Genomic DNA, 15,506 nt, shown 5'->3' with positions numbered 1-15,506 from the left:
AGTGAATAAATTACCACTTCTCCAACCATTGTCTATACATTTAATACCCTTTGAAATGCATGGTTTTAAAAACTGTTTGCATTTTAACTCTATTAGTTTGGTTAACATAGCTTCCATCTTCCATACACAATGCTTCTGATTTGACACAAACTGGATAGATACCCAAATTCTTTGCAAGTGGGGTGGACACATGGAGAGATTGCAGAGTCCACAGTTCTACTCTGGCTGTGTAACCTTATACAAATTGCTTCTACTCTCAGGACATTATTTTGCCTCCATCTATTCAACGGGGGTAATAATCTCTGTTTTGCTTCTTTAATTTACCACAAGGTTATTGAGAGGACAAATGAAATAACAGATGTAGAAGTGCTTTGTTGATTATAAATCACGCAGGCCTGTCATCGAGTTGCACCTGCTTTTGATTGAGGCACACCTTTCACTGTCGGCAACATCCCACCCATTCTCTACCTGCTTTAAAAGAGAACTTGCCCGTCTGGAGGGAATATGTCTAGTGGGCTGCAGGATGATGAGGAAATAACCCTACTTCCTGAATGGTGGGTGGAACTGGGGCTGTGTTGCGGTGGGGTTGAGGTGAGCTGCGCCACTGTCATCTGAAAGTCTTCTGTGAGGAAGGAAAACACACTTGTCCAGACAGCCTCGAAGAGCCGGCCTAGTCCCACCACGTAGAAGTCACAGGGAGTCGTCCAGTTTTCCCAAAGGTCTCAGAGCGGCCGGACAATGACCTGGGCTGCCTGAGGGAAGGGGAGGGCCCGAACGAAGCAAAGGCAAGACCAACTACCATTTATAAGCGTCACAGCCCCACTTCAAGATGGAAGTTACCATCCTCACTTTGTCCACCACGACAAGAAGACACCCAAGGTCCACAGCTACGCCTTTAACCCGAAGAGCACCGCCCCCAACCCCTACTCTCCTCCAACTCCCCCACCCCGCTCCTCCTCACCCAGCTTCCCGTTCGAGTCTCCGGGGCCTGTCCATTGGCTTCCACTCTTGGGGAGGGTGGGCCTTGGGTCACCTCGCTTCCTGATTGGTTAGTTGAGCCGATTGGCGGGCACCCGCGAGCTGCGGCTGCGCTAGCCAGGAGGCCGAACATGGCGGAGGCGGGAAAAGAGCACGCGGGCTTCGGGCTCCCGGGAGGAGATGCGGCACAGTGGCCTCTGCAGCGGTATGGCCGCTTCATGCCCTCGGGCACTGGAGAGCCGCCTGGGCCTGGCCAGGAAGCTGTCACAGCCTCTTCCCCAACATGGAAGGTGAGGCCTGAGGGCGGGAAGGGCCGGGAGGCTCTCACCCCGCCGCGGGGAGGGAGGGGAGACTGTGGCCTGGTACCCGAGTGCCCTGCCGAGAGCTACGCCGACAGAAGGAGAGGATTGATAGGGGCGGTTAGCCGACAGCTAACGTAGGAAATACGTATAATGATTGGAACCCAGTGCATTCTCAAAATAATTATGCAAGGGAGTGGTAAACGTTCATATATTCGACAGATATTTACTGAGGGTCAGTTATGTGTTAGATTTTATTCACGGTGCTCGGGGATGTATATCAGTGAACAAGGTATAAATGATCCCTGCCCTCGTTTGTTTTTAGTCTAGTGTAGGACATAGTATTTATGCAGATACTGCATAATTATGTAAACTAGTTTCACATCCCTTATGTGGAAGGGAGGGTTGAATAGTCTTTGAACAAGTTGTCTTTCTTCAGGCAGTCAAGCATTACACAGAAGAAGGACTAAATTTGAATCCTAGCTTTGCCACTGAATTTCTGTGACCTTGGTTAAGTTACTTATTCTCTCTGTACCTTATTTACCGTATCTTAAAATAGGGATAGTAATAGTATCTATTTGGTAAGATTGTTGTGAGCACTGATTAAGTTAATATATATAAATCACCTGGAACAGTGCCTCATATAAAGTTATGTGAGGGTTTACTGATATTATCCTTTTTTTTTTTTTTTTTTGTCCTGGTGATATGTTTTAATGCCATGGGTTGCTGATCATTCAGTTCCTTTTGGTCTGGCTTGACTATTGGATGTGGACCCTGGGGTTTTGGATTATGCATGTGTGTATGTGTTGGTGTGGTTTGGGCAGCAGCGGGTAGGAGAAAAGTAAAAGAAAGAGAACAAATATTCCAGGTAGAGGATGTAACGTGTGCAGAGGCCCTGCACCTGGAAAACCTCAGCATTTGTAATGTGCAGACAGAAAGAGTAAGGCTGGTGCTTAGAGAACAAGGAGACTGATAACATGGGATGAGGTTGTCTGGAGAGGTAGGCAGATGCCTTGTGAACAGTGTCCTAAAACCAATAGGAAGCCACTGAAGGATTTTAAGTTGGAGCATTTTCATCTTTGAAAGTTCACTCTGGTTGAAGTGTGGAGATAGAATTGGAGAGGAATAGAATTGGAGAGGAATAGAATTGGAGAGGAATATGAGTAGAGTCAGGAAGATCACATAGAATGCTTTTGCAGTGTGGCAGGCAAGAGATGGTAATGACTTAGACGGGAGGGCAGGGGTGGGAGGATGGGGAGGGAGGATGGCAGTAGAAATGGGGAGACCGGGCATGTTAAAGCTATATCTTGGAGGCCAAAATGACAGGACTTGGAGATTGATTGGGTATAAGTGGTGAGAGTAAAGAACTTTTGGGTTTCTGGCAGGATCAACTGGGTTGGGAAACATTGGAGGAGGAACACTGAAGGAAAGATCCAAGACTTCAGTTTCAGATGTATTGGGTTTCAATGTGTTTATGCAGCATCCAAGTGGGGATATTGAATGGGTAGTTGCGTATGCTGGTCTAGACTCAGAAGAAACATCTGGGCTGGAGATGTAAATGTGTCATCAACACGAAGGTGACATTTATAGTTATGAGATGATACGAGATTCCAGGACCAAGCCCCAAGGTAGGTCAGGAGCGGACCGAGTCCCTAAAGAAGATTGGCAAGGGACAGAGAGTTGGGAGGCACCCAGGAGAAAGCAGGTCCATCAAAGCTACAAAAAGTTACTTTAAGAGGGAGAGAACAATTAACTTTGTTGAATAATGCTGCAGAGTGAAGGATAATGACGACTAAGGGGTGTCCATTGGATTTAGCAACATGAAGGTCCTTAATGGTCTTTACTAAGAGAAGTTTCAGTGGAGTGAAGCGGGTGGAAGCCAGATAGGGGTGGGCTGAAGAGTGACTAGTAGGTGAGGAAGTGTGGCCAATGTGCATGGACACCTCTTCTCAGACACTTGGCTGTGAATGTGAGTAGAGATGGGGCATAATGAATTGTTCACCAAATCTAGACTATTAGAGTTAAGACCATTAAAAAAGGTATTAAATACTTAGTTGTACTCTTGTGGAACACGGTATCCTGAGAAATTGTATAGGCTGCAGATGCAAAATAGGGTGAATAAAGAGTTAAATTGAAGAATGACTAATCTATAATAGGATCTTGTAAAAAAAACTGGGAACGTTTGAGGACATAATTAATTTTTGAAACTGCCCAACAGGTTCCTTGATACCTTCTCTAAACACCCTTTAAACCCTTTCTCCTCAGGCGTCTTTGTTGGATGCATGGCCTCAGATGCAACTGGGTAACTATTAGATTCCTATCTTGCAACCCAGAGGCCAGGGACATTTGACCATCCGAAGGAGCTGTTATTACTTTTTTTCCCTTTTCTTTGCAAAGCTCTTCATAATTGCGTATAAGGAGCAGCACTTTTCAACAGTTTTCTGATGTTTGGCATAAAGCCACAGCTACAGTGACAAGGGATGAGGTTTGGCTTTTGCAGTGCTTTTGAAAACTGAACATTTGTACCTTCCTTTGAATCTGTGCCGAACCATCCTACCTGCTGTGATCAGTTTCAGCCCAGGTCTGTCATTTTGGGAGGGAAAAACGAAAGAGAAAACAAGATTTGTTCTATTTTATGAGTTCTGTGACTATTGTGCAATAGTAATGATAAAAGATGAGCCATCTAAAGAGCTTCACTAAGTCCCATGTGAATTTTTCATTTTAAAAATATGTGGTACCTGCAGTAAAAAAATGTGTTAGGTAAAGCATAAAAATATATTATTGTGGAGAATAGAGTCATTCTGGGCTTTTTTTTCTCTAGGGGACTTTTAAGTTCAACCTTGAAATCTATTTTGAGTTTTTTCATTTTTTCCTGAAATTGTGGGGAGAATCTGATTTCCTGGTACTGTTCTATATAGTTGTTTAATTACAGAGAAGACTTTCATCACAGTGGCTACATGCTAAGGCAAAAATGTTGACTTAAGAGAAAAAATGAATAGTACAACAAGTCTGGTACTTCTAAGACTTGAAGTCCTAGTTGAGAGGTAAAGTCAAGTCTAAGACATCTTATATATAGACTATGGAATGTATATATTGATTTATTTGTCTGAATTGAATTATTATGAAAAGTTACTATCTGTAGATAAGTTAACCACAATTTGGAAGCAAATACACTTTTTGTAATACTGTAAAAAAAAAAAGTGTGAAAAAAAATCAACAGTTTAGAACTGTGCTACTCAGATGTCAATGTGCATGGAAATCACTTGGGGATATTTTTGAAAAATGCAAATTCTGGCTTAGTAGGTCTGGTATGGGCAGGGAAATTCTGTAGTTCTAACCAGCTTCCAGGTGATGCTGATGCTGTTGGTTCAAGGACCAGACTTTGCGAGGCAAGAGTGTAGAAGACCTTGAATGAAATGGGCAGCCCTATAGTAAAATTAATAAAATAAATTTGTGGAGTTATGAGGTAAGGCAATCAGATTCATAATGAATATGCAAACATTTTATTAATAGGGTTAATATTTAAACCATCTGTCATTTAAGTGGAATGAGCAAATGAAATACATCTTGAACTTGATTTTAATTCCTTACATCTGTTAGCCCAGCCTTTCTGAAAGGATTATCATAATAACAGATTGCTCCATTTTATGTATTTTATGGCTGAATGTAATTTAGTTTACTAATTTGAGAATAATTTTGAAAGGTGATGTTAATTGCAGGTTGCTTTTATTTTATTTATTTATTTTTTAAACATCTTTATTGGAGTATAATAGCTTTACAATGGTGTGCTAGTTTCTGCTGTATAACAAAGTGAATCAGCTATACATATACATATATCCCGATATCTCCTCCCTCTTGCATCTCCCTCCCACCCTCCCTATCCCACCCCTCTAGGTGGACACAGAGCACCAAGCTGATCTCCCTGTGCCATGTGGCTGCTTCCCACTAGCTATCTATTTTACATTTGGTAGTGTATATATGTCCATGCCACTCTCTCAGTTCGTCCCAGCTTACCCTTCCCCTCCCCGTGTCCTCAAGTCCATTCTCTATGTCTGCATCTTTATTCCGGTCCTGCCCCTAGGTTATTCAGAACTTTTTTTTTTTTTTTTTAGATTCTATATATATGTGTTAGCATACGGTATTTGTTTTTCTCTTTCTGACTTACTTCACTCTGTATGACAGACTCTAGGTCCATCCACCTCACTACAAATAACTCAGTTTTGTTTCTTTTTATGGCTGAGTAATATTCCACTGTATATATGTGCCACATCTTCTTTATCCATTCATCTGTCAGTGGACACTTAGGTTGCTTCCATGTCCTGGCTATTGTAAATAGAGCTGCAATGAACATTGTGGTACATGACTCTTTCTGAATTATAGTTTTCTCAGGGTATATGCCCAGTAGTGGGATTGCTGGGTCGTATGGTAGTTCTATTTTTAGTTTTTTAAGGAACCTGCATACTGTTCTCCATAGTGGCTGTATCACTTTACTTTCCCACCAACAGTGCAAGAGGGTTCCCTTTTCTCCACACCCTCTCCAGCATATATTGTTTGTAGATTTTTTGATGATGGCCATTCTGACTGGTGTGAGGTGATACCTCATCGTAGTTTTGATTTGCATTTCTCTATTGATTAGTGATGTTGAGCATCCTTTCATGTGTTTGTTGGCAGTCTGTATATCTTCTTTGGGGAAATGTTTATTTAGGTCTTCGGCCCATTTTTGGATTGGGTTGTTTGTTTTTTTGATATTGAGCTGCATGAGCTGCTTGTATATTTTGGAGATTAATCCTTTGTCAGTTGCTTAATTTACAAATATTTTCTCCCATTCTGAGGGTTGTCTTTTTGTCTTGTTTATGGTTTCCTTTGCTGTGCAAAAGCTTTTAGTTTCATTAGGTCCCACTTGTTTATTTTTGTTTTTATTTCCATTTCTCTAGGAGGTGGGTCAAAAAGGATCTTGCTGTGATTTATGTCATAGAGTGTTCTGCCTATGTTTTCCTCTAAGAGTTTGATAGTGTCTGGCCTTACATTTAGGTCTTTAATCCATTTTGAGTTTATTTTATTTATTGTGTATGGTGTTAGCAGGTGTTCTAATTTCATTCTTTTACATGTACCTGTCCAGTTTTCCCAGCATGACTTATTGAAGAGGCTGTCTTTTCTCCATTGTGTATTCTTGCCTGCTTTATCAAAGATAAGGTGAACCTTTTTTGTGCATGGGTTTATCTCTGGGCTTTCTATCCTGTTCCATTGATCTATATTTCTGTTTTTGTGCCAGTACCATACTGTCTTGATTACTGTAGCTTTGTAGTATAGTCTGAAGTCCGGGAGCCTGATTCCTCCAGCTCTGTTTTTCTTCCTCGGGATTGCTTTGGCTATTCGGGGTCTTTTGTGTTTCTATACAAATTGTGAAATTTTTTGTTCTAGTTCTGTGAAAAATGCCATTGGTGGTTTGATAGGGATTGCATTGAATCTGTAGATTGCTTTGGGTAGTATAGTCATTTTCACAATGTTGATTCTTCCAATCCAAGAACATGGTATATATCTCCATCTGTTTGTATCATCTTTAATTTCTTTCATCAGTGTCTTATAGTTTTCTGCATACAGGTCTTCTGTCTCCTTAGGTAGGTTTATTCCTAGGTATTTTATTCTTTTTGTTGCAATGGTAAATGGGAGTGTTTCCTTAATTTCTCTTTCAGATTTTTCATCATTAGGAAAAATGATGTATAAGAATGCAAGAGATTTCTGTGCATTAATTTTGTATCCTGCAACTTTACCAGATTCATTGATTAGCTCTAGTAGTTTTCTGGTAGCATCTTTAGGATTCTCTATGTATAGTATCATGTTGTCTGCAAACAGTGACAGCTTTACTTCTTCTTTTCCGATTTGGATTCCTTTTATTTCTTTTTCTTCCCTGATTGCTGTGGCTAAAACTTCCAAAACTATGTTGAATAATAGTGGTGAGAGTGGACAACCTTGTCTTCTTCCTGATCTTAGAGGAAATGCTTTCAGTTTTTCACCATTGAGAACGATATTGGCTGTGGGTTTGTCATATATGGCCTTTATTATGTTGAGGTAAGTTCCCTCTATGCCTACTTTCTGGAGGGTTTTTATCATAAAAGGGTGTTGAATTTTGTCAAAAGCTTTTTCTGCATCTATTGAGATGATCATCGCTTTTCTCCTTCAATTTGTTAATATGGTTTATCACATTGATTGATTTGCATATATTGAAGAATCCTTGCATTCCTGGGATAAACCCCCTACTGGGGGTTTATCCCAGGATAATTGATCATGGAGTATGATCCTTGATCATTGTGTATGATCCTTTTAATGTGCTGTTTGCTAGTATTTTGTTGAGGATTTTTGCATCTATGTTCATCAGTGATATTGGCCTGTAGTTTTCTTTCTTTGTGACATCTTTGTCTGGTTTTGGTATCAGGGTGATGGTGGCCTCGTAGAATGAGTTTGGGAGTATTCCTCCCTCTGCTATATTTTGGAAGAGTTTGAGAAGGATAGGTGTTAGCTCTTCTCTAAATGTTTGATAGAATTTGTGAAGCCATCTGGTCCTGGGCTTTTATTTGTTGGAAGATTTTTAATCACAGTCTTAATTTCAGTGCTTGTGATTGGTCTGTTTATATTTTGTTTCTTCCTGGTTCAGTCTCAGAAGGCCCTGCTTTTCTAAGAATTTTTCCATTTCTTCCACGTTGTCCATTTTATTGGCATAGAGTTGCTTGTAGTAATCTCTCATGATCCTTTGTGTTTCTGCAGTGTCAGTTGTTACTCTTCCCTTTTCATTTCTAATTCTACTGATTTGAGTCTTCTCCCTTTTTTTCTTGTTGAGTCTGGCTAATGGTTTATCAATTTCATTTATCTTCTCAAAGAACCAGCTTTTAGTTTTATTGATCTTTGCTATTGTTTTCCTTCATTTCTTTTTCATTTATTTCTGATCTGATCTTTATAATTTCTTTCCTTCTGCTAACTTTGGGGTCTTTTTGTTCTTCTTTCTCTAATTGCTTTAGGTGTAAGGTTAGGTTGTTTATTTGAGATGTTTGTTTCTTGAGGTAGGATTGTATTGCTATAAACTTCCCTCTTAGAACTGCTTTTGCTGCATCCCATAGGTTTTGGGTCATTGTGTTTTCATTGTCATTTGTTTCTAGGTATTTTTTGATTTCCTCTTTGAGTTCTTCAGTGACCTCTTGGTTATTTAGTAGTGTATTGTTTAGCCTCCGTGTGTTTGTATTTTTAACAGATTTTTTCCTGTAATTGATATCTAGTCTCATAGCATTGTGGTCAGAAAAGATACTTGATACGACTTCAACTTTATTACATTTACCAAGGCTTCATTTGTGACCCAAGATATGATCTATCCTGGAGAATGTTCCATGAGCACTTGAGAAGAAAGTATAATCTGCTGTTTTTGGATGGAATGTCCTATAAATATCAGTTAAGTCCATCTTGTTTAATGTATCATTTAAAGCTTGTGTTTCCTTATTTATTTTCATTTTGGATGATCTGTCCATTGGTGAAAGTGGGGTGTTAAAGTCCCCTACTATTATTGTGTTACTGTCAGTTACCCCTTTTATGGCATTTGCCTTATGTATTGAGGTGCTCCTTTGTTGGGTACATAAATATTTACAATTGTTATATCTTTTTCTTGGATTGATCCCTTGATCATTCTGTAGTGTCCTTCTTTGTCTCTTGTAATAGTGTTTAATATAAAGTCTATTTTGTCTGTTATGAGAATTGCTACTCCAGCTTTCTTTTGATTTCCGTTTGCATGGAATATCTTTTTCCATCCCCTTTCAGTCTGTATGTATCCCTAAGTCTGAAGTGGGTCTCTTGTAGACAACATATGTACACGCCTTGTTTTTGTGTTCATTCAGCCAGTCTATGTCTTTTGGTTGGAGCATTTAATCCATTTACATTTAAGGTAGTTATCGCTATGTATGTTCCTATTACCATTTTCTTAATTGTTTTGGGTTTGTTATTGTAAGTCTTTTCCTTCTCTTGTGTTTCCTGCCTAGAGAAGTTCCTTTAGCATTTGTTGTAGAGCTGGTTTGGTGGTGCTGAATTCTCTTAGCTTTTGCTTATCTGTAAAGGTTTTAATTTCTCTGTTGAATCTGAATGAGATCCTTGCTGGGTAGAGTAATCTTGGTTGCAGCTTTTTCCCTTTCATCACTTTAAATATGTCCTGCCACTCCCTTCTGGCTTGCAGAGTTTCTGCTGAAAGATCAGCTGTTAACCTTATGGGAATTCCCTTGTATGTTATTTGTTGTTTTTCCTTGCTGCTTTTAATATTTTTTCTTTGTATTTAATTTTTGGTAGTTTGATTAATATGTGTCTTGGCGTGTTTCTCCTTGAATTTATCCTGTATGGGACTCTGTGTGCTTCCTGGACATGATTGACTATCTCCTTACCCATTTTAGGGAAGTTTTCAACTGTAATCTCTTCAAATATTTTCTCAGTCCCTTTTTTCTCTCTTCTGTTTCTGGGACCCCTATAATTTGAATCTTGGTGTGTTTAATGTTGTCCCAGAGGTCTCTGAGATTGTCCTCAATTCTTTTCATTCTTTTTTCTTTATTCTGCTCTATGGTAGTTATTTCCACTATTTTATCTTCCTGGTCACTTATCTGTTCTTCTGCCTCAGTTATTCTGCTATTGATTCCTTCTAGAGAATTTTTAATTTCATTTATTGTGTTGTTCATCATAGTTTGTTTGCTCTTTGGTTCTTCTAGGTCCTTGTTAAACGTTTCTTGTATTTTCTCCATTCTATTTCCAAGATTTTGGATCATCTTTACTATCATTACTCTGAATTCTGCCTTTTTACTCTTCATTTGTTTGGTCTGATGGGTTTTTACCTTGCTCCTTCATCTGCTGTGTGTTTCTCTGTCTTCTCATTTTGCTTAACTTACTGTGTTTGGGGTCTCCGTGTCGCAGGCTGCAGGTTCGTAGTTCCTGTTGTTTTTAGTGTCTGCTCCCAGTGTGTAAGGTTGGTTCAGTGGGTTGTGTAGGCTTCCTGGTGGAGGGGACTGGTGCCTGTGTTCTGGTGGATGAGGCTGGGTCTTGTCTTTCTGGTGGGCAGGAGCACGTCCGGTGGTGTGTTTTGGGGTGTCTGTGACCTTATTATGATTTTAGGCAGCCTCGCTGCTAATGGGTGGGTTTGTGTTCCTATCTTGCTAGTTGTTTGGCATAGGGTGTCCAGCACTGTAGCTTGCTGGTCATTGAGTGGAGCTGGGTCTTAGCATTGAGATGGAGATCTCTCAGAGAGCTTTTGCTGTTTGATATTACGTGGGGCTGGGCGGTCTCTGGTGGACCAATGCCCTGAACTCGGTTCTCCCACCTCAGAGGCTGAGGCCTGACACCCGGCCAGAGCACCAAGACCCTGTCAGCCACATGGCTCAGAAGAAAAGGGAGAAAAAGAAAGAAAGAGAGAGAGAGAGAGAGAGTGAGGGAGGGAGGGAGGGAGGGAGGGAGGAAGAAAATAAAGTTGTTAAAATAGAAAAAAATTATTAAAAATAGAAAAGTAATAAATAAAAAGAAAGAGAAAGAAGAGAGCAACCAAACCAAAAAAACAAATCCACCAATGATAAAAGTGCTAAAAACTATACTAAAAAAAAAAACAAAAACAGAAGCAAAAAACGGACAGTAAGAACCCTAGGACAAATGGCAAAAGCAAAGCTATACAGACAGAATCACACAAAGAAGCATACACATACACACTCACAAAAAGAGAAAAAAGAAAAAAATATATATATGTAAAAAAAATTTAAAAAGGAAGAGAGCAACCAAATCAATAAACAAATCTACCAATGGTAATAAGCTCTAGATACTAAACTAAGATAAACATAAAACCAGAAACAAGTTAGATGCAGAAAGCAAACCCGAAGTCTACAGTTGCTCCCAAAGTCCACCGCCTCAATTTTGGGATGATTCGTTGTCTATTGAGGTATTTCAGAGACGCAGGGTACATCAAGTTGACTGTGGAGAATTAATGCGCTGCTCCTGAGGCTGCTGGGAGAAATTTCCCTTTCTCTTCTTGTTCACACAGCCCCTGGGGTTCAGCTTTGGATTTGGCCCCACCTCTGCATGTAGATCGCCTGAGGGCGTCTTTTGGGAAGTCTGAGGTCTTCTGCCAGTGTTCAGTAGGTGTTCTGTAGGAGTTGTTCCACGTGTAGATGTAGTTTTGATGTATTTGTGGGGAGGAAGGTGATCTCCACGTCCTACTCCTCCGCCATCTTGAAGGCACCCCCACAGGTTGCTTTTCAATTAAAGTTTTACCACGTTTTTCAGATTCCAAGGATTTCTCAGACATGCCCTAATTGGTTGAACCTGACAACTTCTTATTTTTTTCCTTTCAAAGGGAAAAAAGTCCTTTAATTTTTAAAGAAGGAACTTAAAATAATTGCCCTACTGAGAAATTAAGAAATACAAAATGAAGTTTGTACTTGAACTGTTAAATGCAGATTCATCCTAAGATATACTTTGGGTCCTCTTAACAGTTTCCTTTTTTTTCTTTATATTCCTCTTGCCTACATATTACCTAGCATATGATAGGTGCTCAGTAAATGTCTGAGTGTGTGGTAACTTCTGAACTTTTTTTATGATAGTGTGCTAATTATGATGTGATAGCTACTCTTTATTGTTTACTTCGGGATATTTCTTATAGCAGCCCTATGAAGTAAATATTATTATCCCCTTTTATAGATAAGGGAACTAAAACTCAGAGAGGTTCAGTGGCTTGCCCAGGAACACAGATAAGTTAAGAGAGAATTCAGACCCTGTTTTTCATGCCTCTAAAGCTTGTTACTTTAACCACTATGCTGTTTGTCTTAGAAGTGTTAATATTTCATTTGGGGAATAGCAGTTCAGTTATGTAGATGAGGACTTTTGAGATTAACACACAGGGTGAAAATGATAAAAATGATTGTAGGGTTTTTTTTAAGGAAAATTTAAGATTCAGTAAAAGCCCAAGAAAATTATTTTTGAAAATAGTGAAGTAGTAGTTCTTCTTTGCATACCTGGTAATTTTTGATTGGATGCCTGATATGAATTTTACCCTGTTGGGTGAAGGATATTTTTGGATTCCTATAAATATTCTTGAGCTTTTTGCTGGGATAAGTTACTTGGAAACAGTTTAATCCTTTCAAGTCTTGCATGAGCTTTGTCAGGTGGGACCAGAGCAGCATTTGATCTAGGGATCATTTTTTCCCACTCCTGAGGCAAAATTCTTCAACATACGTACTCTACCCAGTGTCCTTAAATTATGAAGTTTCTCACTCTGGCTGATAAGAACAGACCCTATTCCCTGCCCTGTGTAAGCACTCAGGATTGTTCCTTTAAGTCCTTTCAGGTGGTTTTTTGCCCAGCCTCTGGTCATTTGCTCACACATGTGTGTATGCTGAAGATTTGAGGAGGGGTCTCTCTTGGTACAGCTCTCTCTTCTCCGGTATTCTGGCTTGCAAACTCTAGCCACACTGACCTACCTGGACTTGGCGGCTCTCTCCCTTCTACTCAGGGACAGCTCACCAGGTTCTGCCTGTGCTCCTTCTCCTTGTACTTTGGCCTGTAAACTTTCCCCAAGAAGTAACTAGGGCAACGGTAAGGCTCACCTCCTTTCTTTCTGTTATTTCTCAGGAATCGTGTCCTTTATTACTTGATATCCAGTGTCTTGAAAACTGTTGTTTCCTCTAATTTGTCCAGTTTTTTAGCTGTTTCAGGCAGGAAGGCAAGTTTGGTCCCTGTTACATTATGTTGGCCAGAAGTGGAAGTCCATAGTGGGTCATTTAATTCAGTCCCATTTTGTCATTTTCCATTTCAGTTCATCAATTCAACAAAAATTATTAAATTATCTATTTGGTACTTGGCATTTAGTTAGGCACTGGAGAAGCTATGGAACTGTCCTTGTGTTTCATCACAGTCTTAAAATATTGGGGCACTTGAGCACAGGATTACAAAAATAGGTAGGGTCTGATCACTAGAGCGGTGTTTCTCAAAGTGTAGTAAGTAGGCAGAGTACTTTCAGCAGTCCCTTGGGGGTGCTTGTTGAAGATGCAGATTCATGGTTCTTGTGCTAGACCTAATGAATCAGAATCTCTGAGCGTGACTGTCTAGGTGATTCTTATGTACTGCAATCTGTCTTCATGCCCCATTTCTGAAGGAAAGGTGGGGAGAGGGAACAATTGATAAAGTAATACTGATACTATTTAATGATTTATAATTTATGAAGTATTTTCATAAACCTCTTCACACTAATTCTCATATTTAATAGCTCTATTTAGATCTAATTACCATGTTATATACAAGAAGCTGACGCCTGGCTAGGTTAAATAGCTTGCCAAAGGTTTACATAGGAGTGGAAGAACTGATTCTAAAAGTCTTGTCTTCCTCAAGCCATTCTGCTGTACACTGCTGCTACCGACAGTGGTATCTTCTCTTATGAAGATGTACGGGTGTCAAGAGTTACTATTCTTTCATGCAGCTTGCTTTTTTAAAGAGTTAACAGGTTATGTTGCTTTATTGATTAGGATTAAAATTGGCTCTGAATAATAGAAAATGCAAAATAACAGTGGATTAAATAAGACGCAAGTTTATTATTCACATAACAGTACAGGGCTTGTATGACACTCCACAGTGTCAGGAAATGAGGATCCTCCTATTTTGTTCCTCTGCCATGCACGGCCGTGGTCTCATAGTCCAAGATAGAACCGATATTCTAGACAGCCTGGTGGAGGAAAGGATGAACAAGTAGACAAAAGATTCACACCTGCTGTCCCCTAAGGAAGTTTCTGGTAAGTTGCCACATGACACCTCCTCCTGTAGTCAGAACTTAGAGCTGTGGTCATCTTAACTGTATGGACAGCTGGCATATGTAGTCTGAATTCCACGAGATCATGTGTCCAGCTAAAAATCAGGGGTTCTATTACCATATAAGAAAGAAAATGGTTATTGGAGAACAAGAGAACAAGTCTCTTCTGAATCTGGAGACTGCTAAGAAATGAAGGCTTATTCCTGAGGGCCCTGGTTGGAACTCAAAAGGCATTTCTAATAACAATAGCAACAAACAAAAAAACTTATTTAGTACATAATTACTATATGTCAGTACCTAGAATGGTGATTGGCAGATACCCCCAAATATTTATTGAATGAATGAATCAAGGTCAGGTATTCTGGTAAGTATCTGATTTTGCATTATGTCATTTAATCTTTCTGATGACCCTATAAAGTAGTTATTACTATTTTTAAGTATACTTCCAAGTTGCAAAACAAGGATTTGATTCTAAATCCATCTGATTCCAGATAATGTCTTTTTTAAAGTAGTAGTCATTGGTGTTGTTCACCAGATATACTAAGATTGCATATCCCTGGCCTCTTTGAAGTTGTGTGTCATGTGACTGGTTTTGGCCAGTGAAATGTGAGCAGAAATGACCTATGTCATGGACAGGAGCTTTAGGAGCCAGTGTATGATTCATTGTTATCTTTCTCTTTGCTACAGTGTTGCAGGTATCTGCTGCTCTGTCAGCTTAGGTCCTACTGTGAGAAAGATGGGCCCTACTGTGAGAAAGATGGGCAGTGTGAGGTAGAGTGGGAAGACAGGTAGAAAGAGGATGCATAGGTAGTGTGAGTGAGAAATAAAACCTTTGCTTTGGGGGGTTGTTAATTTCTACAGCATACTCTAGCCTACACCTGACTGATATAGAAATAATTTTTATAATTGTGGTTATGTTTAATTGAATTATATGTCACATACAGTGACATATTGTAGATTGCTTAGGCTTTTGAGGAAGAACCTTCTAACAGATGTTCTAACATTTTTTTTCCTATGACAAAATTTTTTTTCCAAAGCACCAGATTATAAATACATATTTCCAACTCTTTTCTCCTTCAATAAACAAAAGGTTCATTTTATTGTGTAACAGACATAGTTTTCATAGAGGCTATGCCTTGTTTGCATAACATGATTTAAGGTAGAATTTATCTAGACAAATATAGTGAAGTTTTTGTTTTCAGTTTAGTTGTTGAAGGAGTCTAAGAAGTTATAGTTTAAAATGAGGCCTGAGAAAATTAAAATTCATTCATGTTTAGGATTTGTTCCCTGCCTACCATGTGCTGGACACTATTCAGGGCTCTGTTTAGAGATGATTAAGGCATCACCATTGGAAGATCTAGCCAATTAAGCTCAAGTACCTGCTCATTTGGAATCTAGGGTGCTTTTCACCTAAAAAATGACAACATGGC

The 15,506-nt window shown here is 39.5% G+C and overlaps 1 protein-coding gene across 2 annotated transcripts in view; it reads left to right on the top strand.

The window, feature by feature from the left end:
• Positions 1 to 1,109: 1,109 nt before the first annotated feature.
• REC114 (REC114 meiotic recombination protein) overlaps positions 1,110 to 15,506 on the top strand; it is a 110,573-nt gene continuing 96,176 nt past the window's right edge. For both annotated transcript variants that reach the window (XM_059912795.1, XM_059912794.1), the window contains exon 1: positions 1,110 to 1,268. In XM_059912795.1, the coding sequence (XP_059768778.1) occupies positions 1,110 to 1,268 (159 nt within the window). The remainder of the gene's footprint in view (positions 1,269 to 15,506) is intronic.

Source organism: Balaenoptera ricei, chromosome 2, assembly GCF_028023285.1.
Source record: "Balaenoptera ricei isolate mBalRic1 chromosome 2, mBalRic1.hap2, whole genome shotgun sequence".
Lineage (NCBI taxonomy): Eukaryota > Metazoa > Chordata > Mammalia > Artiodactyla > Balaenopteridae > Balaenoptera > Balaenoptera ricei.
Note: the sequence above shows the minus strand (reverse complement) of the source record. Positions and strands in the feature narration are given on the sequence as shown.